Here is a 24,312-nt window from a genome sequence, read left to right as displayed (position 1 = left end):
TGGGTAACAAGAGTGAAACTCCGTCTCAAAAAAAAAAAAAAAGAGCAGGGAGAAAGCCCAGTTCAGTGGGTCTTTGACTGCAAGCTCTTATCTCTACTAACTATTGGTTCACCTGTGTTTTTTTTTTTTTTCATCTGAGGGTTTTGAGGCTTCTAAATGTCACTTTCTCGCTGCCTCTCTTCCTCCTCCCCTTTTCTTCTCTCTTATTCCTTCCCTCTCTACAAACAGATTTAGAATAAAAAAGGATTAGAGCCAGAAATAAACTGTAACAATTGTTCCATTTTGCACTTGTGGAACTGGGGTCTAAAGATGTTAAGTGGCATGTCACGAGTCACATTGATTGTTAATAGTTGATCTGTCCAGATTTAAAAAATAATTTAATCAGCTTAGACAGGAATTCATAAAATGAGGCAGAACAAGTTGAATATTTATATGATCTTGTGATGAAAAAGGGCTTTAAAAATACTAAAGTATGGCTGGGCGTGGTGGCTCACACCTATAATCCCAGCACTTTTGGAGGCTGAAGAGGGTGGATCACTTGAGGCCAGGAGTTTGAGACCAGCCTGGGAAACATGGCAAAACACTGTCTCTACTAAAAATACAAACACACACACACATGTACACACGTACACACACACTGCCCAGTGTATGTGGGTGTTGAAAGTAAACCACTAGAAACAGCTGAGTATTTTAGCTGAGTGTGGTGGTGGGTGCCTGTAATCTTAGCTACTGGAGAGGCTGAGGTATGAGCATCACCTGAACCTAGGAAGTGAAGTTGCAGTAAGCTGAGATCGTGCCACTGCACTCCAGTCTGGGTGCCAGAGTGAGACTCTGTCTCAAAAAACAAAACAGAACTAAACTAAAACATGCTAGAAATCATGAAGGAAAATGACAAACTTTTGTACATGCTAAAAGAAAGTGTATACTTACATGATAAGAAAAAAGTTTAACATCCCCTCCTGGGAAATCAGTAAATGACCTGAGCAGTTTACAGAAAAAGAAACACGGCCCAGTGCAGTGGCTCATGCCTGTAATCCCAGCACTCGGGGAGGCCGAGGCAGGCAGATCACAGGGTCAGGAGATCGAGACTATCCTGGCTAACATGGTGAAACCCCGTTTCTACTAAAAATACAAAAAATTAGCTGGGTATGGTGGTGCGTGCCTGTAATCCCAGCTACTCTGGAGGCTGAGGCAGGAGAATCTCTTGAATCTGGGAGGCAGAAGTTGCATTGAGCCAAGATCGTGACATTGTACTCCAACCTGGGTAACAGAGCCAGACTTAAAAAAAAAAAAAAAAAAATACAAGGGGTCCATAAAAATGTGGAAAAGCTCAACTTCACTGGTAAAGACACGCAGATACAAAAGGATACCATTAACAACAACAAAAAAAACCCAAAAAACACAAAAGGATACCATTTTCCACCTAGAAATTGGTAGATATTTCACACACGTGTTTGTGCACACACACGTGTACACATGTAAGCATACACTACCCAGTGTGTGTGGGTGCTGTAAGGTAAACCACTAGAAACATTTTTTTATCATGGCCTTTTTGGAAGGCAATTTGGAAATACTGTTCAGAAGCCTTAAACTATTCATTCTCTTTGGCTTGGGGCTTCCACTTGGTTTTTCTAGTAGGCACAGAATTGGAGAAGTGAACAAATATTTATAAGCTACTTTTGCTGCATTTTTCTTTTCTTTCCTTTTTTTTGAAATGGAGTCTCACTCTGTCGCCCAAGCTGGAGTGCAGTGGCGTGATCTTGGCTCACTGCAATCTTCATCTCCTGATTCAAGCAATTCCCTGCCTCAGCTTCCTGAGTAGCTGGGAATACAGGCACACACCACGGCACCTGGCTAATTTTTGTATTTTTTGTAGAGACAGGGTTTCAGCATCTTGGCCAGGCTGGTCTTGAACTTCTGACCTTGTGATACATTTTCTTAGTAATGAGAAACTGAATTTCCCCTTGAAAAAGCCAGCAAGATAGAATCCCTAGCTGAGATAGCAGTGACTTGGGCTGCATCTCACAATTTCTTAGAGCAATGCTGCTGTTCTATCAGATTGCTTCCTCTCAAGTTTTGGGTATAAAAATTAAAATTTATACCATATCTTGTTCGATAAAAGGCTTAAAGTGATAACTTACTTTTTTTAGGTATATTTGCATGCTCTTGTGAGAAATCTTTTTAATGAAGGAAATGACGTTTATCGGGAACGTGATTGGAACAACTCGATAAGCCAGTACACAGAAGCTTTGAATATAGCTGATTATGCAAAGTCTGAAGAAATTTTAATCCCCAAAGAAATAATTGAAAAACTATATATAAATCGTATTGCCTGCTATTCTAATATGGTGAGTTGTAATTTTTAAAATGTTTCTAGAGTGAAAAAATTTTTTTCAATGACTTCGTACATTAATAAAAGTCAATTTCTTAATTTAAGTTTTTAAGAAAGTCATATCACCTGCTTTTAGAGTGTCCTGAGGCTTTAAAAATTAGCTTTGGACAAAAGGTTAGGGATTTAAGAAATAATTTAGTCCTTAGTTACTGGTTCTTGATGATTCCCATTTGAGTATGGCTTTTGATGGTGTGTCTGCTTATAAAAAAGTCATCCTGGGAAGATTCAGGCCTTCACAGATCAGTATCCATCCAGTATCTGTGTTCACAGTTAACGTCTTAGTCAAGAACCAGTTAGTCCTCTTACAAGTATTTTTTTTTTATCGAGAAATAGTAATTGGTCTTCAAAGGAATTAACACTTGTGTTTCACATTTTTAAGCTTAAAAAGCTTTTGAAGTGGTTTTTTTTTCTGTTTTTCTTTTTAATTTTTGAGATGGAGTCTCACTCTGTCACCCAGACTGGGATACAGTGGCATAGTCTTGGTTCACTGCATCCTCTGCCTCCCAGGTTAGAGTGATTTTCCTGCTTTAGCCTCCCAAGTAGCTGAGATTGTAGGTGCCCACCACCACACCTGGCTAATTTTTGTATTTTTAGTTTCACCATGTTGTCCAGGCTGGTTTTGAACTCCTAACCTCAAGTAATCTACCCACCTTGGCCTCTCAAAGTGCTGGAACTACAGCCATGAGCCACCATGTCCTTTCTGGAATGCTTTTAATTTTCACTATGGACACTCAGCAAAATTTGACCATGAATTTAAGCAAAATATCCATATTGTCACCTAGCTTTTTGTTAAAGAACATTGACTGATTGGCCGGGCGTGGTGGCTCAAGCCTGTAATCCCAGCACTTTGGGAGCCCAAGGCGGGTGGATCACGAGGTCAAGAGATCGAGACCATCCTGGTCAACATGGTGAAACCCCGTCTCTACTAAAAATACAAAAAAATTAGCTGGGCATGGTGGCACATGCCTGTAATCCCAGCTACTCAGGAGGCTGGGGCAGGAGAATTGCCTGAACCCGGGAGGCGGAGGTTGCGGTGAGCCGAGATGGCGCCATTGCACTCCAGCCTGGGTAACAAGAGCGAAACTCCGTCACAAAAAAAAAAAAAAAAAAAAAAGAACATTGACTTATTATTTATTTTGTTTTCGGTAATATATTCCTTATCAGTTAGCTGTTTAGGAGTTACGTTTCTGTTTGACATCTTAATGTACTCCAGGAAAGGGTAACTGCAGAGGAGAGAATAGGAGAGGGACACCTGGGGACCACAGTTAGGTCTGGAAAGCTTTATTTCTTGAAGTTCTGTGGACTTTCTGGCCAAATATTAGCATTTGTCTGACCTGGGTGGTGGGTACATAGGTATTCATGATATTCTTTGTACTTTTGTATATTTGAAATTTTCATAAAATAATTAAAAAAACAAAAGTAATACTGCCAACTTGGAGTTTAGAGGGAGGGTAATAGGACGGGGTATTAATTTGTTTTCATTACAGGAAGGCCTTAGTGCAAGAAATGAATTGTTTGATTGCTGACTTTATTCTTTGGTCTTATACCCCAGGGTTTCCATGATAAAGTTTTGGAAGACTGCAATATAGTCCTCAGTTTAAATGCCAGTAACTGCAAAGCTCTGTATCGGAAATCTAAGGCTTTAAGTGATTTAGGAAGATACAGAAAGGCTTATGATGCTGTAGCAAAGTGCTCCTTAGCAGTGCCTCAGGTATGGAATTTATAGTTTATGTGTTTATATCATAACCATTTACATAATAAGAAATGGCATTTAAAGAGATCAATTTTCCAGGCATCCATCAACCTGCTTCAGTTGGGTATAATTGCTAATGAAGCAGGTCTCTTGACAGGAAAGGTTTTGCCTATTCTTCTTCACAGTTAGTAAATATAACCCTTCATTAATTATACATACTTATTTTTTTCAGGATGAGCATGTAATAAAACTAACTCAAGAACTAGCTCAGAAATTGGGATTTAAAATAAGGAAAGCATACGTCAGAGCTGAGGTAAGCTGGAGTTCTCTCCATAAGGTGTTTTCATTTTGTTTTGTAGCTTGGAGTCAGTTCTGTTTCTAAATTAGTGTCTTTATTTATTCCAGCTCTCATTAAAATCAGTTCCTGGGGATGGGGCTACCAAGGTAAAGTTATTTTTTTCTGTAAAAATTAAAAATTTTTTTTAAAGGGAAGGATGGGAATAATTCTGCTTTTGATATTTTTGGTGTGTGTTTATTTTTGGAACCTTTTTATTCCTTAAACACGTAATTGGCCATAGCTTCCTGTCACTACATTTATTTATTTGTTTGAGATAGGGTTTTGCTCTGTTGCCCAGGCTGGAGTGCAGTGGCATAATCTTGACTAGCTGCAACCTCCATCTCCTGGGCTCAAGTGATCCTTCCACCTTAGCCACCCAAGTAGCTGGGACCTCAGGCACGTAACACCATGCCTGGTGAATTTTTGTATTTTTTGTAGAGATGGGATTTCACCATGTTGCTCAGGCTGGCCTCGATCTCCTGAGCTCAAGTGTTCCTCCTGCACTGGCTTCCCGAAGTTCTGGGGTTACAGGCATCAGCCACCTCTTCTGGCCACTTCCAGTCACTTTACAAAAGAAAACCTACAACTCAAGTAATATATTTTAGCTGTAACCAGCATTTCCTGAATGCTCTAGTAGAGCGTTTTACAGGATGTTAATAGATGTTAGATTTCAGTGCAAGCGAGTGGTTCCCATACTTTTGGGAGTCATTTGTGATAAAATTAACAAAGGTTTTTGTGTTTGTTCTTTTTTTTTAAATTTTAAAGTAAGCCGTCTTGGGGCTATTAGGATGCTGGGCTGTTAGCTGTTGTGAGCTGGGCAGTGAATGGTGGCCAGATTAGTGCCTGGTATTCTGCTGAACAGCCTTTGAGAAATTGCTGGTCCACCAGAAATAAGTGGCAGCACTGCTAGACCAGTACCTCACCTAACACCACGTGTGTAAAGCTTTGCGTGTTCCATTCATTTCTTGGATCTTAATTGGGAGTTAAATTTCTGTGGAAACCTGGATTGTTCTCTTAGGGCGAGTTTTTTTTTTTTTCCTGAAACAGAGTGTTGCTCTGTCACCCAGACTGGAATGCAATGGCACAATCTTGAGTCACTGCAACCTTCGCCTCCTGGGTTCCAGCAATTCTCCTCCCTTAGCCTTTTAAGTAGCTGGGATTACAGGCACCTGGCAGCGTGCCTGGCTAATTTTTGTATTTTTAGTAGAAACAGGGTTTTACCATGTTGGCCAGGCTGGTCTTGAACTCCTGACCTGGTGCTCCACCCTCCTTGGCCACACAAAGTGCTGGGATTACAGGCGTGAGCCACTGTGCCCGGCCTAGGGTGAGTTTTAGCAATTGTTTTATGGTTCAGAATCCTGAGCGTATTATGACCCAATGTTTGGTTTGATTTCTAGGCTTTGAACTACTCTGTGGAAGATATTGAGCCAGGTATGTTTTCACATGCCATCTTAACAGTTTGAATAGTGCCAGCTTTGTACCTGATATCTTTGTATGTCATGTATTGTTGTCAAATAAAATCGATGTGTGGTTATATTCATATGAATACATAATATTAAAGTGAATGATTTCCAACACTCCCTTTGTGCCTTTGGTTGTGCCAGCAAGTGATTGATAAGTGTTGGATGTTAGTAAGCAATCACTGACACTCACTGTAGCCTTGCCACTGTCTGACAGCTGTCCCCAAAAAGAGGTGCAGGCATTTTGTGAAAGAAGGAAAAGTTTTCACAAGTGACTTGTGTCTATTTGAAAATACTTTACCATCAATTTTATTATTTTCATAATTGCCTTCATATTTTCATCTTCACATCTCTATTATTGGGGATTAATGCTATTATTTTGTAAGTACAATGAAAGTGACTGAGTACATTTCCATCTGTGTCGCAGATTTATTAACTCCAAGGCAAGAAGCAGTTCCTGTCGTCTCTATACCCGCACCCAGTTTTTCTCATGAAGTTGGAAGTGAGCTGGCCTCAGTTCCTGTTATGCCCTTAACTTCTATTTTGCCACTGCAAGTGGAAGAGAGTGCTCTGCCATCTGCAGTGCTGGCAAATGGAGGAAAGATGCCCTTCACTATGCCGGAAGCTTTTCTAGATGATGGAGATATGGTCCTTGGAGATGAACTAGATGACCTCCTTGATTCTGCACCTGAAACTAATGAAACTGTTATGGTAAGTTTCAGTGTTGCTTAAGTTTTTTCTGAAGACGGGGTTAATTTTTTAAAAATTGTAATATAACTTGATAAATTTTTCAGAGTGCTTATAGGCTAAATTTGTTTTTTGGTTTTTTTTTCCCTTGAGAGTTTTCTTTGTTCTTCTCTATGGAACTAGTTAATTTGATCATTTTGAAATAAAAAAGAAACAATGCTCTCTAGTAATTAGCCGATTGTTTTTCAATTCATATTGGGATCACATATTATGCAAAGAGAAAATATAACATTCTGATAAAAAATAGGCATTTGATATTTAAGAAAACATGAGTTTTATAGATGAAGGACTTCTTATTCTTAAAGATAATTCTCTAGTAACCACATACTTGAAAACAGCGTTCAGCCAACAATAGCCCACAGGCTAAACCTGGCCTACTACCTGTTTTTGTATGGCTTGCAAACTAAGAATGTTTTTTACAATTCTTAAATGGTTGGGAGTAGAACAAAAAAAGAACAATATTTTGTGACATGAAAATTATATGAGACTAGCCTAGGTAACCATAGCAAGGCCCCATCTCTACAAAAAATTAGAAACAGCCCGGGATGGTGGTGCATGCCTGAGGTCCCAGCTACTTGGAAGGCGGAGCGGGGAGGATCGCTTGTGCCCAGGAGGTTGAGGCTGCAGTGATCCCTGGGCAACAGGGCGAGACCCTGTCTCAATCAATAAAAATAGGACATTCCAATTTCAGGGTCGTTAAGTAAAATTGTACTGGAACACATCAGTGACTATTCATTTTAGGTGCTGTCTATGGCTGCTTTTGCTTTGTAACAGCATAGCTGAGTCCTTGAAACAGAGACCATGGGGCCTACAGAGCGTAAAATACTTAGTATCTATCCCTTTACAGAAAGACTTTTGCCAGGTGCAGTGGCTCATGCCTGTAATCCCAGCAGTTTGGGAGGCTGAGGCAGATGGATCACTTGAGACCAGGAGTTCCAGACCAGCCTGGCCAACATGGCAAAACCCTGCCTCTACCAAAAATTACAAAAATTAGCTGCACGCAGTGGCACACATCTGTAATCCCAGCTACTTGGATGGCTGAGGCAGGAGAATCACACGAGCCTAGGAGGTGGAGGTTGCAGTGAGCCAAGATCATGCCACTGCACTCTAGCCTGGGCAACAGAGCAACACAGAAAAACAGAAACAAAAAAGACTTTTCTGTCCCCTGCCATAAAGCGTAATAAATGAGTAGTAGCAGTGGTAGTATGATGATGATGAGAGGGAGAAATTCCGAGTTGGTTTCCAGGGCTGGTGAAATGTATGATATCAGTGTGTGAAAGGTTGACAGAGCTGGATTTGATTTTTACCAGCTCTGTCATATTGGGCAAGTTACTTCACCATAGTACATCATTTTCCTCATCTGTGTGATGGTGATCACAGTAGGATGTATCTGAGAGAGCTGTTTTAAGAAACAAGTAGATAGCATATGTTACCATAACGTAAGGTATGTGGAAGCTCTCAGTGAGTTGCAGCTTTCATGGGGCCTGGGGAAGTTAGAGTTGTGTGTTCTTGTCCAGTTGTAAGTTCACACCTCCAGAGAGGTTGTCCCAGTCCTCATGGACTTCTCCAGCTCCCTTCTCTGGATCACCTGACTTCCCACTGCACCACACATGTATCCCACAATTCCTCTGTAGTGATGGAGATTCTTATGAGCCTTATAGTCAGGTAACGGTAGGGAAGCATAAAGAAGTTTTGCAGATGAAACATGAATGTAGCATTTGAATTAAAATGTTAGACATCTCTCTGGGTGTGGTGGCACATGCCTGTTATCCCAGCACTTTGGGAGGCCTAGGTGGTGGATCACTTGAGGTCAGGAGTTTGCGACCAGCCTGACCAACATGGTGAAACCCCATGTCTACTAAAAATACAAAAATTAGCCGGGCTTGGCGGCGCGTGCCTGTAGTCCCAGCTCCTCAGGAGGCTGAGGCAGGAGAATTACTTGAACTTCGGAGGCAGAGGTTGCAGTTAGCCAAGATTGTGCCACTGCACTCCAACCTGGGTAACAAAGTGAGACTCCATCTCAAAAAATAAAAAAAATAAAGTTATACATCCTACCTCAATTGTTTTTAAAAATTATTCATGAAAAGAAACAAGCTCTGTAACTAAAATTATTTTAAATGAATCTTGATTCTGATTTAAACTTTTGTTGTTGTTGTTGTTGTTAGGTTGTTTGGAGACAGAGTCTTGCTCTGTTGCCCAGGCTGGAGTGCAATGGCGCAATCTCGGCTCACTGCAACCTCCGCCTCCCCAGTTCAAGCAATTTTCCTGCCTCAGCTTCCCGAGTAGCTGGGACTACAGGCACATACTGCCATGCCTGGCTAATATTTTGTATTTTAGTAGAGACATGGTTTCACCATGTTGCCTAGGCTGGTCTTGAACTCCCGAGCTCAGGCAGTCCGCTGCCTTGGCCTCCCAATGTGCTAGGTGGCGTGAGCCACCATGCCTAGTCTAAACTTTGTTATGTAACATGATTGCCCAGCGTAGTAATGCTTTTATTTGCCATTGTTGAAACTAGTTCAGCCAAACCCGTGACAGCTTCATGAATTTTAATCACATCTTTTTTCTTCTGCAGCCATCAGCATTAGTCCGAGGACCACTTCAGACAGCCAGTGTCTCTCCTAGCATGCCCTTTTCGGCATCTCTGTTAGGAACCTTACCCATTGGTGCGAGGTATGCTCCTCCACCCTCCTTCTCAGAATTTTATCCACCTTTGACTTCATCCTTAGAAGATTTTTGTTCTTCTTTAAATTCATTTTCAATGAGTGAATCAAAACGAGGTAAGAACCGAATCTAAATTGTAAGCAATTGCAGTTAATTTTCTAAAAACGAAATGTTTATTTGGTAATTGTTTAACTGATTCTAGGTAGTAGACATTTGAATTATTTTCATAGTAGCTAAAAGTATAAAGACTAAGCTTTCAGCTTTGAATTCACCTTGACTTGGCTGTGCCATTTTGGAGACCCAGGAACAAAGGCATAAGAAGAGAAATGTGTGTGGCACTGGTGTTTCTGTAGGATAGTTTGTTAAGCTGGGAGTTTATTGTTTTGGGGGTGAAATGACTATTAATGTATTCTCCCATAAAGGTGTATCTCATCTTAAAGGGTGTTAGAGACAGACTATGCTATTTAATTCTGAACTAGACAAACACTAATTTAATCAGTGTTTAGAATGATAGCAGTTAGATGTGTCTATTTTAGGTTTCATCTATGGAGCTCAGTAAACTGTGGCTGCTGCTTTAACTTTACTTGTGCTGAGTTTGGGGTCTGACTCCTGTTTCTGTCATCCTAGGTTTAACATACATACTTCAGACAATCACCAGAAAAATATTTTTTTGAAGGCATTGTTACATGGCTAAAAGGGCAAAAATCTTAGATAATTGACTTAAAGATTTACAACTGAAGAAATTAAAATATATGGGAGACAGAGGGCAAAGAGAATAATTGATTGGTAGACTAAGAAAAAGAAAGTAGGCCGGGCGCAGTGGCTCACGCCTGTAATCCCAGCATTTTGGGAGGCCGAGTCAGGAGGATCACTTGAGCTCAGGAGTTTGAGATCAAGCCTGAGAAACATGGTGAAACCCTGTCTCTACAAAAAATATAAAAATTAACTGGGTGTGGTGGCATGTGCCTGTGATAGTTACTCAGGAGGTGGAGGTGAGAGGATTCCTTGAGCCCAGGATGTTGAGGCTGCAGTGAGCCAAGATGGCACCACTGCACTGTAGCATGGGTGACAGGATGAGACCTTGTCTCAAAAAAAAAAAAAAAAAAAAAAGAGAGAAAGTAATTGAAAACTTTACTGATTTTTTTAAATGTTATGGTCAGTTCCTGCTTCTTTTTTTTTTTTGAGACAGAGTCTCAGTCTGTTGCCCAGGCCCGAGTGCAGTGGCGAGATCTTGGCTTACTGCAGCCTCTACCTCCTGGGTTCAAGCAATTCTCCTGCCTTAGCCTCCTGAGTAGCTGGGATTACAGGCACCTGCCACCATGCCTGGGTAATTTTTTTTTATTTTCAGTAGAGATGGGGTTTCACCATGTTGGCCAGGCTGATCTAAAACTCCTGACCTCAAGTGATCTGCCCTCCTCGGCCTCCCAAAGTGCTGAGATTATAGGTGTGAGCCACTGCACCTGGCCTCATATTTTCAAAAGGAAAGGCTCTTTTCTCATTTTTAAATATGAAGAATTTTCTTGGTGTTTTTAGCAGTCGCACTTGGTGGGCCCTGCCTTAGCTTATTTCTCTGAATTTAGGTTTTTATTTAAATTTCTTTGGCTGTACCCTTGGTTTCTAGAGGAAAGCAGACTCTAGAGCCATCTTTGGGTGTCAACATTGAGCAAGAAAGTTTCTAGGCACTGGGATGGGAGAATAGCGTGGGAGGCCATAGCCAGTAAGCTACTAAGCCCTGATGTTCTTATTACATGATTAGAATGAAAAGGTCTGTTGAAGTTTTTTTATTATTTTAGATCTGTCCACCTCAACTTCTAGAGAGGGAACACCGCTTAACAACAGTAATTCTTCCCTTTTACTTGTAAGTGCCACTTCCTCTTTTGTAAATACATCTCTTGAATTGAAAATAGTTACTTAAGTAACTGAGTTATTTGAATGAACATGACAGTCTCCCTTAAATTCTGTGTGTGCTGTAGGAAATTGTGTTACAGTAAGACTTCTGGAACATCTAGTAATAACGGCTCTGTGTTTAAGACTTGATCTGTCATAGCAAAGTAATCAGTATTGCAGACAGTGTAAGATGCTTTAGCACAGCATAAACAAATCAAGGAAATATAAGATCAGGGCATGTGAAGTGTGTGTACTTTTGCAGAAGAACTTGTTACTTATAATATGGAGGATCAAAAAAGTTGGTGGAGGGGTGGGTGCTTAGAAACCTAAAGAGAGGAAAATGCGGAAGGAGACAGTTTTTAAGATAGAGGAGCATTAAAGATGGAGTAGTACTGACCTCAGTTCTTGAAGACTGTTTTATTTTTCAGATGAATTCAGTTCCTTTCTTCAGTGATAATGCAATATTTGTTGGCTGTTTTTTTTTTTCTTCTTCTTCTTTTTCTTGCAGATGAATGGACCAGGTAGTTTGTTTGCTTCTGAAAATTTCCTGGGAATATCAAGTCAGCCTAGAAATGACTTTGGAAACTTTTTTGGAAGTGCAGTTACCAAACCATCTTCATCGGTGACTCCAAGACATCCCCTTGAAGGAACCCATGAATTGAGACAAGCTTGCCAGATCTGTTTTGTAAAATCAGGTCAGGACAAATTAACAAGCAGAGAGTATTAAACTACTTGCTCATAACCTTGAAAGTTCTTAGGAATTTGTAAATACATGTCAACAACATCAGTTACTGTGGTTCTTCCATCCCTATTTTGAATTCTTCCAAAAAAGTAGCCGTTACTGATTTAGTGCCTTTGGAGTCTAATAGGATAAGTCTCTGCTCTTACTTGATGTCATTTTATTTATAGAATCATGTAGAATAGAATATTTACCTATTTTTGGAAGCTTATTGAAATTTTAATGAAACTCTTTATGTTTTCAGTATATACTTAAGAAGTTGGTTATTTTCAAATAGAGCAAGAACTAGCAAAAAGCATTATAAGACCAGTATACCATACAGTGTATATGGAAATTAAATACTTTCTGTTAGTGTATTTCATATCTTTACCCTTAAATCAAGTGACATAAACACAGTTTATTCTGATCTGGAGTCAACTTCATTTTCTTTCTTAGTTTAATGGTGTTCTTTACTTTTACAAGCCATCAAAATTCCTCTCCAAATTATTTCCCTACTAGTTAAGTAAGGGTATTGTTTTGTCAGGAGTGGTGTTGAATAGAATATTGTGTTGTCTGATACAGCATAAAAGGCAAAAATAGCCTTAGTAGCCTACATACATTTTAGGGTTGTGGAAGTGGGATTTCTGTGGGAATTTAATAATTGATGTTCATCTGTTCATGTCTGCTTATAAATTTACCTGTAATATTTTTTGCACATATGAGCAATCCTCTTTACATCTTTTTCAGGCCCCAAGTTAATGGATTTCACTTACCATGCTAATATAGATCATAAGTGTAAGAAAGATATTTTAATTGGTAGGATAAAGAATGTTGAAGATAAATCATGGAAAAAAATACGTCCAAGACCGACAAAAACAAATTATGAAGGACCATATTATATATGTAAAGGTATATTGTAATTCCTTAATTGGTATACATTACATAAGTGATGAACTACAGTCATGCATAGCTTAATGACAGGGATACATTCTGAGAAACGCATCATTAGGGGAACATCACACAGTACTTACACAAACCTAGATGGTGTAGCCTGTGACACACCTGGCCTGTCCATGACATAGTCAATGGCTCCCCAGCTACACACTTGTACAGCATGTTACTGTACTGAATACTGTAGGCAACTGTAGCACAATGCTATTTGTGTATCTGAACATAGGAAAAGAACAGTAAAAACACAGTATTAATCTTATCGGACCACTATTATATATGCAGACTATAGCTGACTGAAATGTCAGTATGTGGTATAGGACTGTGCCTGCTACATTTATTATAACATCTATTAATATGTAATTTATTACATTATGTTATTAGAACATTATTGACTGTTATAAAAAATGTTCAGAGCTAATAGCAGGTTCCTTGGATGGAGATGTTAATATTTTTTATATTGTTTTTACTGTCCTTTTTCACTTTTTTTTTTCTTTTTAGAGACAGAGTCTCACTCTGTCATCCAGGCTGGAGTGCAGTGGCACAATCTTGGCTCACTGCAACCTCTGCCTTCTGGGTTCAAGTGATTCTCCTGCCTCAGCCTCCTGAGTAGCTGGGAGTACAGGCGTGCGCCAATACACCTGGCTAATTTTTGCATTTTAGTAGAGATAGAGTTTCGCTATGTTGCCTAGGCTGGTTTCAAATTCCTGGCCTCAAGTGAGCCGCCCGCCCGCCTTGGCTTCTGAAAGTGCGAGGATTACAGGCGTGAGCCACTGCACTATCCAAGGTTTTATTTTACTTTATTTATTTATTTTTAAAATTTTTTGCGACAGAGTCTAACTCTGTCTTTCAGGCTGAAGTGCACTGGCATGATCTCAGCTTACTGCAACCTCTGCTTCCCAGGTTCAAGCAATTTTCTCATTACTCAGCGACTGAATAGCTGGAATTAGAGGCATGTGCCATCATGCCCAGCTAATTTTTGTATTTTGTAGTAGAGATAGGCGTTATCACGTTGGTTAGACTCGTCTTGAAGTCCTCACCTCAAGTGATCTGCCTGCCTCAGCTTCCCAAAGTGTTGGGATTACAGGTGTTAGCCACTACACCTGGCCTATGACCAGGGTTTAAACAGAATACTGTCTTAGACATTAAGTTCTCTCTAAACAGAATCAAAACACTGAGCTAAAGCTTTGAAAAGTAGTTAGGATGCTTTTGAGAGAACTTGGTATTTCATGTTGTCAAACAAGTTCATGTGAATGAGCTTTGAATGAATTTTTTTTTTCAACTGAGGTGTAGTCCATGAGAGTATCAAGGCTTTTCTCACAGTCTGTAATAAAAACAATTAAGGCTTGTGGTACTTTTTTTTTTTTTTAGAGTTGATACCATCCATCCCCAGATAATAATATGCGTATCATTGTTTGAGGCTGTCCATGAATTGCTTTACAAGTTCAAATGATGCCCTAAATGTTACTAATACTCATTGGCTTTAAGGAAACAATTACTATCATTTCTTTTTTGGTTTGTTTTGAGACTGGGACTTGCTCTGTTGCCCAGGCTGGAGTGTAGTGTCGCGAGATAATCACTCACTGCAACCTCAAACTCCTGGGCTCAAAGGATCCTCCCACCTCAGCCTCCCAAGTAGCTGGGAGTACAGGCCAATTGCCATATTTTCAATGTCTTTCCATTGGCTGTCTTCCTAGATGTTGCTGCTGAGGAGGAATGTCGATATTCAGGCCACTGCACGTTTGCTTATTGCCAAGAGGAAATAGATGTGTGGACACTGGAGCGGAAGGGGGCTTTCAGCCGAGAGGCTTTCTTTGGCGGCAATGGAAAGATCAACCTTACTGTATTCAAACTTCTCCAGGAGCATCTTGGAGAATTTATATTCCTATGTGAGGTGCGTTCTTCCAAAACTTATTTTTCCACTGTAAAGTTGTATGTACAAGCCCAGAGGTATTGTCCTGCCATGTGATAAAACATTCACTCAGTAAATGATAGCTACTACGGTTACCAAAAAGAATATTAAAACTTCATATTGAGATTTAATTTTGTAATGATACTGAAACTAGGACAATATTCTGGGTGTACAAAATTTATATTTTGTATTATGCTTTTTTGATAATCTTTCTCTCTCTATTCCAGAAATGTTTTGATCATAAGCCTAGAATGATAAGTAAAAGAAATAAAGATAATTCTACTGCTTGTTCTCACCCGGTTACAAAGCATGAGTTTGAAGACAATAAGTATGTTGATAGTTTCTAATTTCTGTAATGACAAAATAGATTCTTTTTCTAGATCCAAATAAAAACTACTAGTAGTGTCTGCCCAGGCATTGCCCTTTCCTCATTTATTGTTGTTTTGAAGAACAATCATGGCTATTTAAAAATGTCTTTTAGTAGATTTGGCTGGGAAGTGAATAATATGTTATGGAAAACAGAAAAGCATTATTGATGTATAGCTTCTCATGGTATGGATTTTGGTATTTTATGGCTTAAAGTATAAGTACCTCCCCCCCCACAATTAATTCAACAATTGCATGTAGTGATTTGGTGTTTTTTGTTTTGTTTTGTTTTGAGACAGAGTATTGCTCTGTTGCCCAGGCTGAAGTGCAGTGGCATGACCTCGGATTGCTGCAACCTCCACCTCCCAGGTTCAAGCGATTCTCCTGCCTCAGCCTCTTGAGTAGCTGGGATTACAGGTGCCCACCACCATGCCCGGCTTTTTTTTTTTTTTTGGAAACAGAGTCTTGCTCTGTCACCCAGGCTGAAGTGCAGTGGCATGATCTCAGCTCACTGCAACCTCCACCTCCCGGGTTCAAAGGATTCTCTTGCCTCAGCCTCCAGAGTAGCTAGGATTACAGGTGCCTGCCACCATGCCCAGATAATTTTTGTATTTTTAGTAGAGATGGGGTTTCACTATGTTGGCCAGCCTGGTCTCAAGTGATCCTCCCTCCTCAGCCTCCCAAAGTGCTGGGATCACAGGCAGGAGCCACCGTGCCTGGCCAATTTTTTGCATTTTTAGTAGACACGGGGTTTCACCATGTTGGCCAGGCTGGTCTTGAACTCCTGACCTTAGGTGATCCACCCACTTTGGCCTCCCAAAGTGCTGAGGTTACAGGTGTGAGCCACCATGCCTGGCCCTGTTATTTGCTTTTTTTCTGATAAAAATTTAAAATGTGTTGTCAGTGTAGAACTTTATGTGTGTGTGTGTGTGTGTGTGTGTGTGTGTGTGTGTGTGATTTGAAAAATATGACAGAACAGTGTTAAAATGTCACCATTTTCTTCTTAGGTGCCTTGTCCACATTTTGCGAGAGACAACAGTAAAATACTCCAAAATACGTTCTTTTCATGGTCAGTGTCAGCTTGATTTATGTCGACATGAGGTTCGGTATGGCTGTTTAAGGGAAGATGAGTGCTTTTATGCCCATAGTCTTGTGGAACTGAAAGTCTGGATAATGCAAAATGAAACAGGTAGGTTTGTGTGTGACTCAGAAGTATGTCTCCTCAAGAGCAGTCAGGGTTTGATGAAACAGTAATTTGGGACTAGTGTGGTGGCTCACGCCTGTAATCACACTACTTTGGGAAGCTGCAGTGGGTGGGTCCCTTGAGGTTAGGAGGGTCCCTTGAGGTTAGGAGTTCCAGACCAGCCTGGCCAATATGGCAAAACCCCATCTCTACAAAAAATACAAAATTAATTGAGTGTGGTGGCGTGCACCTGTAATCCCAGCTACTTGGGAGGCTGAGGCATGAGAATTGCTTGAACCTGGGAGGCAGAGGTTGCAATAAGCCGAGATCACACCACTGCCCTCCAGCCTAAGTGATAAAGGAATACTGTCTCAAAAAAAAAAAAAAAAAAAAGGAATTTGGAGACCCACCCTTCTCCATCAACCAGATGTGGAAAAGCTGTTGATTTTGTCCTGAGCCTTAAACTTTTGATTTTTAGAGTTGCCTATTTTGAGTGTGTTCTCATGTTATTAATTACTGATCTGAGTTGATACATGCATTTTTGGGGAGGAAAGATTCCTCAGAAGGCACAGAGAGCTGTATTTGTCTATATTCCATTTCAAAAAAGAGTAATGTGGTATTCATCTTTGGCGATGGATTAGGTTGTGTAAGAATAGTTGGGAAGCTGATGGTTGTCCAAGTCTGACTGCACCCAGATTGGTGGGCTGTTGTTATTATATATATAATTTAACGGAAGGCTTGTACATTCCCCAGGCATATCACATGATGCTATTGCTCAAGAATCTAAACGATACTGGCAGAATTTGGAAGCAAATGTACCTGGAGCACAGGTATCTTCCTCTTGTGTACTTTCTGCATTTGGTATCCTTTCTGGAATCGCCTGATAGATGTTGGTTTTTGCTGGATATATTTAACACAGTCCAGTTATTTTCTGAATGTTTTATTCAGTTGAGTCATTCTTATGTGAAAAAACAATTTGTATTTTAGTTGATCTTCATGAAAAAAATTAGGCATCCCACAATGCTTGCCAAGAGCGTAGGATACTGTTTTCATATTTAGTTTAATTGACTAAACAATTAGCGTTCTGGGCTTTATGGATTCTTGGAGTAAGGCGGTGGGGGGTACATTATGTTTATAGTTAGCTTTCCACCTGGCATATCTCATTTTCCCATTGCTCTCCCCTAAGCCCCCCGGTCCAAATGAAATAATTCTAGTCATCAGCATCAAAGATGAGTTTCATAAAATTTGGGGCCAGGTGCAGTAGCTCACGCCTCTAATCTCTGCACTTTCGAATGCCAAGGTGGACGGATCACGAGGTCAAGAGATCAAGACTATGTTGGCCAACATGGTGAAGCCCTGTCTCTCCTAAAAATACAAAAATTAGCCAGGTGTGGTGGTGTGCACCTGTAGTCCCAGCTACTCGGGAGGCTGAGGCAGGAGAATCGCTTGAACCTAGGAGGCGGAGGTTGCAGTGAGCTGAGATCGTGCCAGTGCACTCCAGCCTGGCAACAGAGCAAGACTCCATGTCAAATAAATAAATAAGTAAACAAATAAAGTTTGGCTTTATGATATTCTGTTACATTTAGGGGAAGAATTGGAGATTTAGTTATCAGATATAATGGTCAAGTCATCAAGCCAGATGAAACTGAAAAATTGTATACTGTTGTGAAAAAAATACATGTTGATTTGGCATTTTGTTGTCGGAAAACTGGTTTTCTTTTAAAAACATTAAAACTAATCTCTTAATTGCTTAAGGTACTTGGTAATCAAATAATGCCTGGATCTCTTAATATGAAGATCAAGTTTGTGTGTGCCCAGTGTCTGAGAAACGGTCAAGTCATTGAACCAGACAAAAACAGAAAATATTGTAGTGCAAAAGCAAGGCATTCGTAAGTATTGTGTGTGGAAACAATGCCTATTTTGTCATTTTCTGTTTCATAGGTATAAAATCATACACATAAGAAAAATGCTTAAAGCTTTGAAGAGAGGAGAGAAAAATAGCTAATTTAGGAGTAATTACAAATACAGGGGAAGAGATTTTTAGGACCTAGTAGATAAGAATTCAAAAGTAGTGGGTTTTTTCCCTGTATTTTATCAGTTCTTTGTTTAGAGTTGGTAGGGAATGTTTGCAAATGTTAATAGAAAGTGAAAATATAGAATCATAAGGCATTTCTTTTAGAAGCATTGAGAAAAAAGTTCTCAGATTCCTCCGGTACAAACTTTGTGCCTCTCCCTTTGTGTATGTCTTCTGCTTGTGTGTCTTTGTTTTTTTCTGAACTCCATTTTTCTTAGGTGGACCAAAGACCGGCGTGCGATGAGAGTGATGTCTATTGAACGTAAGAAGTGGATGAACATCCGTCCTCTCCCCACAAAGAAACAAATGCCTTTACAGTTTGATGTACATACGTAATTTTTAAGCCACTTTTTTTTTTAAATTAGGCATTTCAAATCATTAGAAAATAGTAGTAATTCAGATTGAAACTCAAGGCCTTTAGATAATATTCATCAGTAATAATGTGATTTCAGTGGTTCCTCTTTTGTTTTCCTTCCCCTTTAGTATATAGATGGTTCCATAGCAGTTTTCATATTGATTGGAATTTTATGAGTTACTTGGAAAAAGTAAATAGATAGTGGATCTGAGGAAAAGTTATGAGGACAATTTAACTTATTTTTTAGATGAATTACTTTGGGGAGGGAGCAAATTTTATTCATTGTGATTCTTTTCGTTTGATACCAAACCCAAGGTTTTCAGTATTATTATGAATGCTGTTGATGAGTTTGTTTTTATCATTCCTTATCTCTTTCACTGAAGCAAGGGATACTTAGCTACAAGACACCTAACTTGATCGGCCTTTCTAAAAGTAACCCAAAGGAAAATGTTCAATGTTAGAAGGAACATGCTCTTCAAAAACTGGAAAATACTAGACCAACTTAAAGTTAGGATAGTATTTCATTCAGCAGTGCCACATTCCATCTTGGTACACTGTAGCATCTTACTTGATCTTGCAGATGATTGTTCGCGCAAACCACTTGAGTTTTCCTGGACTTTCCTCTTTACAAGAGAGAGGATCTGGAGAACATCTAGAGGTACTTCACACTTGCGTTAGCAGACAGGGACACTTGGAGCATTGACAGGTAGTAAGCTGTGTCCCCAGATGGAGGAAATATGGAGGGAACCTTTTGCCCAGAGAAGCAGGGCAGGTGGACTGAAGAGTCCCCTTGTAAATGAGACCTCCCTCTGAACTGCAAGAAAGTGTTGAAGATGTATTTTTCACCACCTACAGTAGCTTGCAGTTTTGTAAAACTTGCACAAGTAACATAGTTTTTGCAAGGCGGTGGTATGTTTATGTTTTATCCAAAGTGGTTTTAGACTCAGATTTTTTTTAGTGGGTTATGTAGGAGGGGGAAAGAGGTTTATTTGTAACCCTGATTTCTTGTGGTTTAAAGGATGATGGAGATAATATGTATATCAAGTACTTTGTTAAAATGAGGACAACTAGGAACAACCCTGGTTCCTGAGGCAGCTGCTTAGAGAGTTGGTTATTCTTGAATCTTGAACATGGTATACTACTGTGTGACATTACAGTAGCTGATTTCCTCTTTTTTTCCCCTGCCATACTAGGTATTACTAAGGGACCTTTTTTCTTATAGAAGACATTATGCTGTGTGTGTGTATGTATGTAGACAGTGTGGCGAGGTGCAAAGACTGTGGCTTCAAAGCCTGCCAGAAGGGCCTTGGTCAAGTTATTCAGCCTGTTTGCTCATCTGAAGCAAACTGAATTACCTCTAGATGCTCTCCAGACCCTCTCTCCCGTGAAGAGGAAAGTCCAGGACAACTCAGGTGGTTTGTTCGGACAGTCATCTTCAAGATCAGAATAATTATGTGTGATGGTGTTATGTAAACACCCAGCACAATGCCAGGCCTTCTCCTTAACCTTCTCTTCTCCCTGCTCCTTATCATTGAGCTTTAAAAGACTATGGTAAATGTTTCCCTAGTAATATGACTAAATACTTATTGGGGTTTGTTGGGGGGAAAGAATATGACTATTTTATCCACTACTGACTTTATGCAAAAGACTTTAAGGGTGGGGTCACTGACATTGGTCTTAGGCAGGAAATGTGCAGTGTTAACAGGGCTGTCCAAGCTTTAGCAAAAACTCTGAAAAATGTGGCAGATGCTAAGCATTTAATGTCGCGTAAGCTAAATAATATAGGGCCAGCTCTCATTGAAGCACAAACTAAGATGCGCTAATAATTAGTTGTACTAGGATTTCTGCCTCTTACAGACAAGTAGGTTCATGGTATTCAAGAACGGACTCTCAGTCATGGAGGCTTTCTTGGTTCCTGGGTCATGATCCTTACGGAAGTGCATTCTGCTGATCACGATCACTTTATTTTCCTACCAGTATCACTGTGTTTACTTTGTTAAATAAAAATACCAATAACCTGAAGAGGTATTATTTGAAAGCTGTGTAACTCCATGGTATGGCTAGTGTGATAATTGTCTTCTGATAATGCATATGTAGTGAATTCTGGCCGAGGTTAGCTTCCAGTACTGATTATAAGTAAGTCAAAGTTCTGAAATGTTTTGGGCACTGTTTAGTAACCTTTGGAGTAGGCTGCAGTTTCTGTACTGCTTTCAAGTGCTGATGTGGAGGAATCATGAGTCTTCTGCAGGGGACGCAGGAGCTGTCAGACTGAGGGAGCCAGGGATGTTCGTTGTGAGATTAAATGTTCTGAATAAGTGAGTTTATAGACGTTTGCTTGTAAGAAAATGTTCCAAGCTTTACTCTGTTTTGGAAATTTTCTTTTGAAAAATTTTGAGATAGAAACCTTAATATCAATGTCATCTCATATATTTAGGACATATAGTCAATTTGAATAGAATCAAATTAATCTTACTTTAGAATTTGATTACTAAGTATTAGCATGGATAATTAATGCTTATTTTGCTTAAATGTAAAAATTAGGCAGTTTTATTATGTGTACTTTGTTTTAATCATATTCATTTTTTTTAATACAGCTGTGCAACCATATTGCTTCTGGGAAAAAATGTCAATATGTTGGAAACTGTTCCTTTGCTCATAGTCCTGAGGAAAGAGAAGTTTGGACTTACATGAAGGAGAATGGGAGTAAGTTAATCTTTTAGCTGTGTCCTTCAGCTAGCTTGCCTGAAAGCTCCTTTCCTCTCTGTAAATATGCCAGCTTCCTGTGAACACAGAAAGCAGTTTGCCTTCTAATCTGTTGCACCCTGTTTCATCAGTAGCTCTCTTGGTGGTGATGCCTGGAAAATGTGGGCACAGCCTCAGTGGGGCAGGATCTGCCATCTGATCTGTGTTTGGTTAGGTCAGATTGGATATAAATATATATGTCTGCATCCTTAAATGTAATAGATGTATTTCTAAAAAATGGCCTTGGGGGGAAGTTCACTACTCCTTGACTGTTTAAATCAGATCATCTGCTCATATTGGAAATAGTTTGCCCTCCGAATTAACCAGGTTAGAACTGGGGGTTTCTTCAGGGAGGCATTACTAATCAAACAGGCTCAGAGTCAGCAGTCCAAGGAAAGAATGTTTATCTTGGTCAAATTCCAAGTTTATTTTGGGAGCCTTTGAGAGGAGCTGCAGACAACCTTTCACTTTTGACCATAAAATGTTTTACCACAAGGATCATTATTCTTTAATCTTAAGTAAACTGATGAAAGGTATACTGACTGCAGACCAATTTTAAGAACCAACCAGATTTGACTGTCGCCTGCCATGTTTCAACTACATAAATCGTCACTGATGGGTGGAGGGGATTCCCTCTAGCTGTCTTGCTCGAAGTAAGGCCATGCAGTCCTGCCGTACTGAAGATGCCCTTGCATACCAGGCTCTTGCAATGACTTCTGCCACCACTGGTCTTAAGGAAGAAAGAGTTGTAGTTTCTCTCTGATCTTTGCCTGATGATACATTGTTAGAAACCGTGAGCAGACAACAAAGCCAAGTTTTGACCAGATTCTTATTACCAAAGTTTTTAGTACAGTGGTTCTCAACTGGGAACAAGTTTTGCCACTCACCTCCCCTTCCCTGGGGACATTTGGCAATGTCTGGAGACATTTTCATTGTCATGACTGGCAGAAATTGCTACTGGAATCTGGTGTGTGGAGGCCAGGGATGCTGCTGACCATCCTGTAATGCACAGGGCATGTCCCCAGCAAATACTTCTCTAGCCAGAATGTCAGTTGCACAGAGGTTGAGAAACCTCGGCTGTAGCACTCGGCAATAATGCAGAATACACCTATTCTTGCCATAGGAAGCAACTGGCAGCTACTGCCCAGGACTTGGTCATGGTTGTCTTGTCAGTTGCAGCCCAGCATGTCTGCCCTCTGGGACTGTGGCTTGACTGATGGACTCCCATCAGGGTCAGAATCTTGGTCCAGTAGTAGTATGTTTCTCATCTTTCTCAGTAAGCAGTGAGGAGTATATCAGCTCCAAGTCCCCCAAGCCATGTAAGTAGCCTTGTGTGGTTCTAGCTCTGACACTGAGTGTGGAATGCAGGGCTACAGAGGCAGTGCTGAGGCTTTTGTGGCAATACCGTTTATAATGGTTTCTGAGTTTTAAATACTCCAAAGTGTTATGCAAATGCAGGGGGGGATTCATTAATCTTGAGAACTAACATTTGCCATCTAACAGTCCTGAAATTAGTTCTTATGCATGAGAGTTTACCTGTTGCTTGGACTGGGTGATCTCTTCATGTCTAATATAAGTATCCTTCAGCCCTCTTGAGTTTCTTTTGAAATGTATGCTGACTGATACAAACGTGAGCACAGTTGTGTGTGTTCACTTGGTGTTTAGTTGCAGCTGCTGAAAGTATTTCGTTTTTCTTTAGTACAAGATATGGAGCAATTTTATGAACTCTGGCTAAAGAGTCAAAAAAATGAAAAAAGTGAAGATGTAGCCAGTCAGTCAAACAAGGAAAATGGAAAACAAATTCACATGCCAACAGATTATGCTGAAGTTACAGTAAGTACTGTGGCTCATTTCCCCTCACTTTGCCAAGCTGTTGATGGAGCCTTTTTTTTCTTTTCCATCTTCTCCAAAACCTGGCTCCATGACTTACTGCCTGCCCTTCTCTGTTCCGTGTCTTCATCTGCTCTCTCTAATGGTTTCCTGCCACTAGATGAGTTCTGCTCATGTGAAAAAATCCTTTCCTCAATCCTTCTGACTTTGGAGCCAGAGAATTGTAAATCCAAGCCCTCGTTTCCTTACTTGCCTGGCGCCCTCGGTGGATTATTTACGTCTCCCAGTGGGGCTGTCCTGATGGATTAGTGAAGTGTGAGGAGTCTCTGACTCTTCCCCAGTGGGAGGCCCCAGCAGATGGCTCAGGAATGTGGGCTATCTACCCCATTGGACCTTACATTCCCCGCTTACTGCCTGCAGTCTGGCCTCTCCCTCTCTGGTTGTTGGGGACATTAAGTTACCAGTGGTCTGTTAACTGTTTTGGTTTTCTGTTAAAAAGTTCAGAAAAGTGAAGAGGATAATATAACAAATATCTTGAGCCCACCATTGCAAGTTAACTGATGTAAACAATTTGTTGTGGTTCCTTCTGTAAAATAAATAAAAGGCTACAGATAAAGCTGGAACCCCATATGTTCCCTTTCCCAGGGGGAACAGATCCAGTGTGTATTTTTCCAGGCCATGTTTACCTACGGATGACACATTTATTCTTAAATAATCTACAGTTCTGCCTGGTATGCTGTTAAAAATTTTCATAAGTGTATGTGTTACTGCCCTTATTTTTTGTTTTTTGGCACCTCGGTCTATTGAGACAGTTGGATTCAGTTTCACTGCCCCTTGCAGGGCTTGGGTGCAGCCTGGCCTTGCCCAGCGTGTCTTGCTTGTGACGTGCCCTGTGAATGTCTACCTTTGATTCCTTTGCTACCTTAGTGCTCCTTGGTGTTTGTTTTATTATATGTATATATATATATATATGTATATATATATGTATATATACACATATATATATA

The 24,312-nt window shown here is 40.1% G+C and overlaps 1 protein-coding gene across 1 annotated transcript in view; it reads left to right on the top strand.

The window, feature by feature from the left end:
• The window catches only part of ZC3H7A (zinc finger CCCH-type containing 7A), a 45,707-nt gene that overhangs the window by 16,998 nt on the left and 4,397 nt on the right, over nucleotides 1-24,312 (top strand). The window contains exons 2-19 of the mRNA XM_017539994.2: nucleotides 2,151-2,348; nucleotides 3,945-4,103; nucleotides 4,318-4,398; nucleotides 4,491-4,529; nucleotides 5,820-5,853; nucleotides 6,310-6,593; nucleotides 9,202-9,406; nucleotides 11,084-11,148; nucleotides 11,686-11,872; nucleotides 12,643-12,804; nucleotides 14,541-14,737; nucleotides 14,983-15,083; nucleotides 16,129-16,310; nucleotides 17,058-17,134; nucleotides 18,060-18,193; nucleotides 18,597-18,702; nucleotides 21,328-21,436; nucleotides 23,175-23,308. Coding sequence (XP_017395483.2) covers nucleotides 2,346-2,348; nucleotides 3,945-4,103; nucleotides 4,318-4,398; nucleotides 4,491-4,529; nucleotides 5,820-5,853; nucleotides 6,310-6,593; nucleotides 9,202-9,406; nucleotides 11,084-11,148; nucleotides 11,686-11,872; nucleotides 12,643-12,804; nucleotides 14,541-14,737; nucleotides 14,983-15,083; nucleotides 16,129-16,310; nucleotides 17,058-17,134; nucleotides 18,060-18,193; nucleotides 18,597-18,702; nucleotides 21,328-21,436; nucleotides 23,175-23,308 — 2,259 coding nt within the window. The 5' untranslated portion in view covers nucleotides 2,151-2,345. The remainder of the gene's footprint in view (nucleotides 1-2,150; nucleotides 2,349-3,944; nucleotides 4,104-4,317; nucleotides 4,399-4,490; nucleotides 4,530-5,819; nucleotides 5,854-6,309; nucleotides 6,594-9,201; nucleotides 9,407-11,083; nucleotides 11,149-11,685; nucleotides 11,873-12,642; nucleotides 12,805-14,540; nucleotides 14,738-14,982; nucleotides 15,084-16,128; nucleotides 16,311-17,057; nucleotides 17,135-18,059; nucleotides 18,194-18,596; nucleotides 18,703-21,327; nucleotides 21,437-23,174; nucleotides 23,309-24,312) is intronic.

The sequence above is a fragment of the Cebus imitator genome, unplaced genomic scaffold (genome assembly GCF_001604975.1).
Source record: "Cebus imitator isolate Cc_AM_T3 unplaced genomic scaffold, Cebus_imitator-1.0 Scaffold122, whole genome shotgun sequence".
Taxonomy (NCBI): Eukaryota; Metazoa; Chordata; class Mammalia; order Primates; family Cebidae; genus Cebus; species Cebus imitator.
This window is presented reverse-complemented; position numbering and strand designations above follow the sequence as displayed.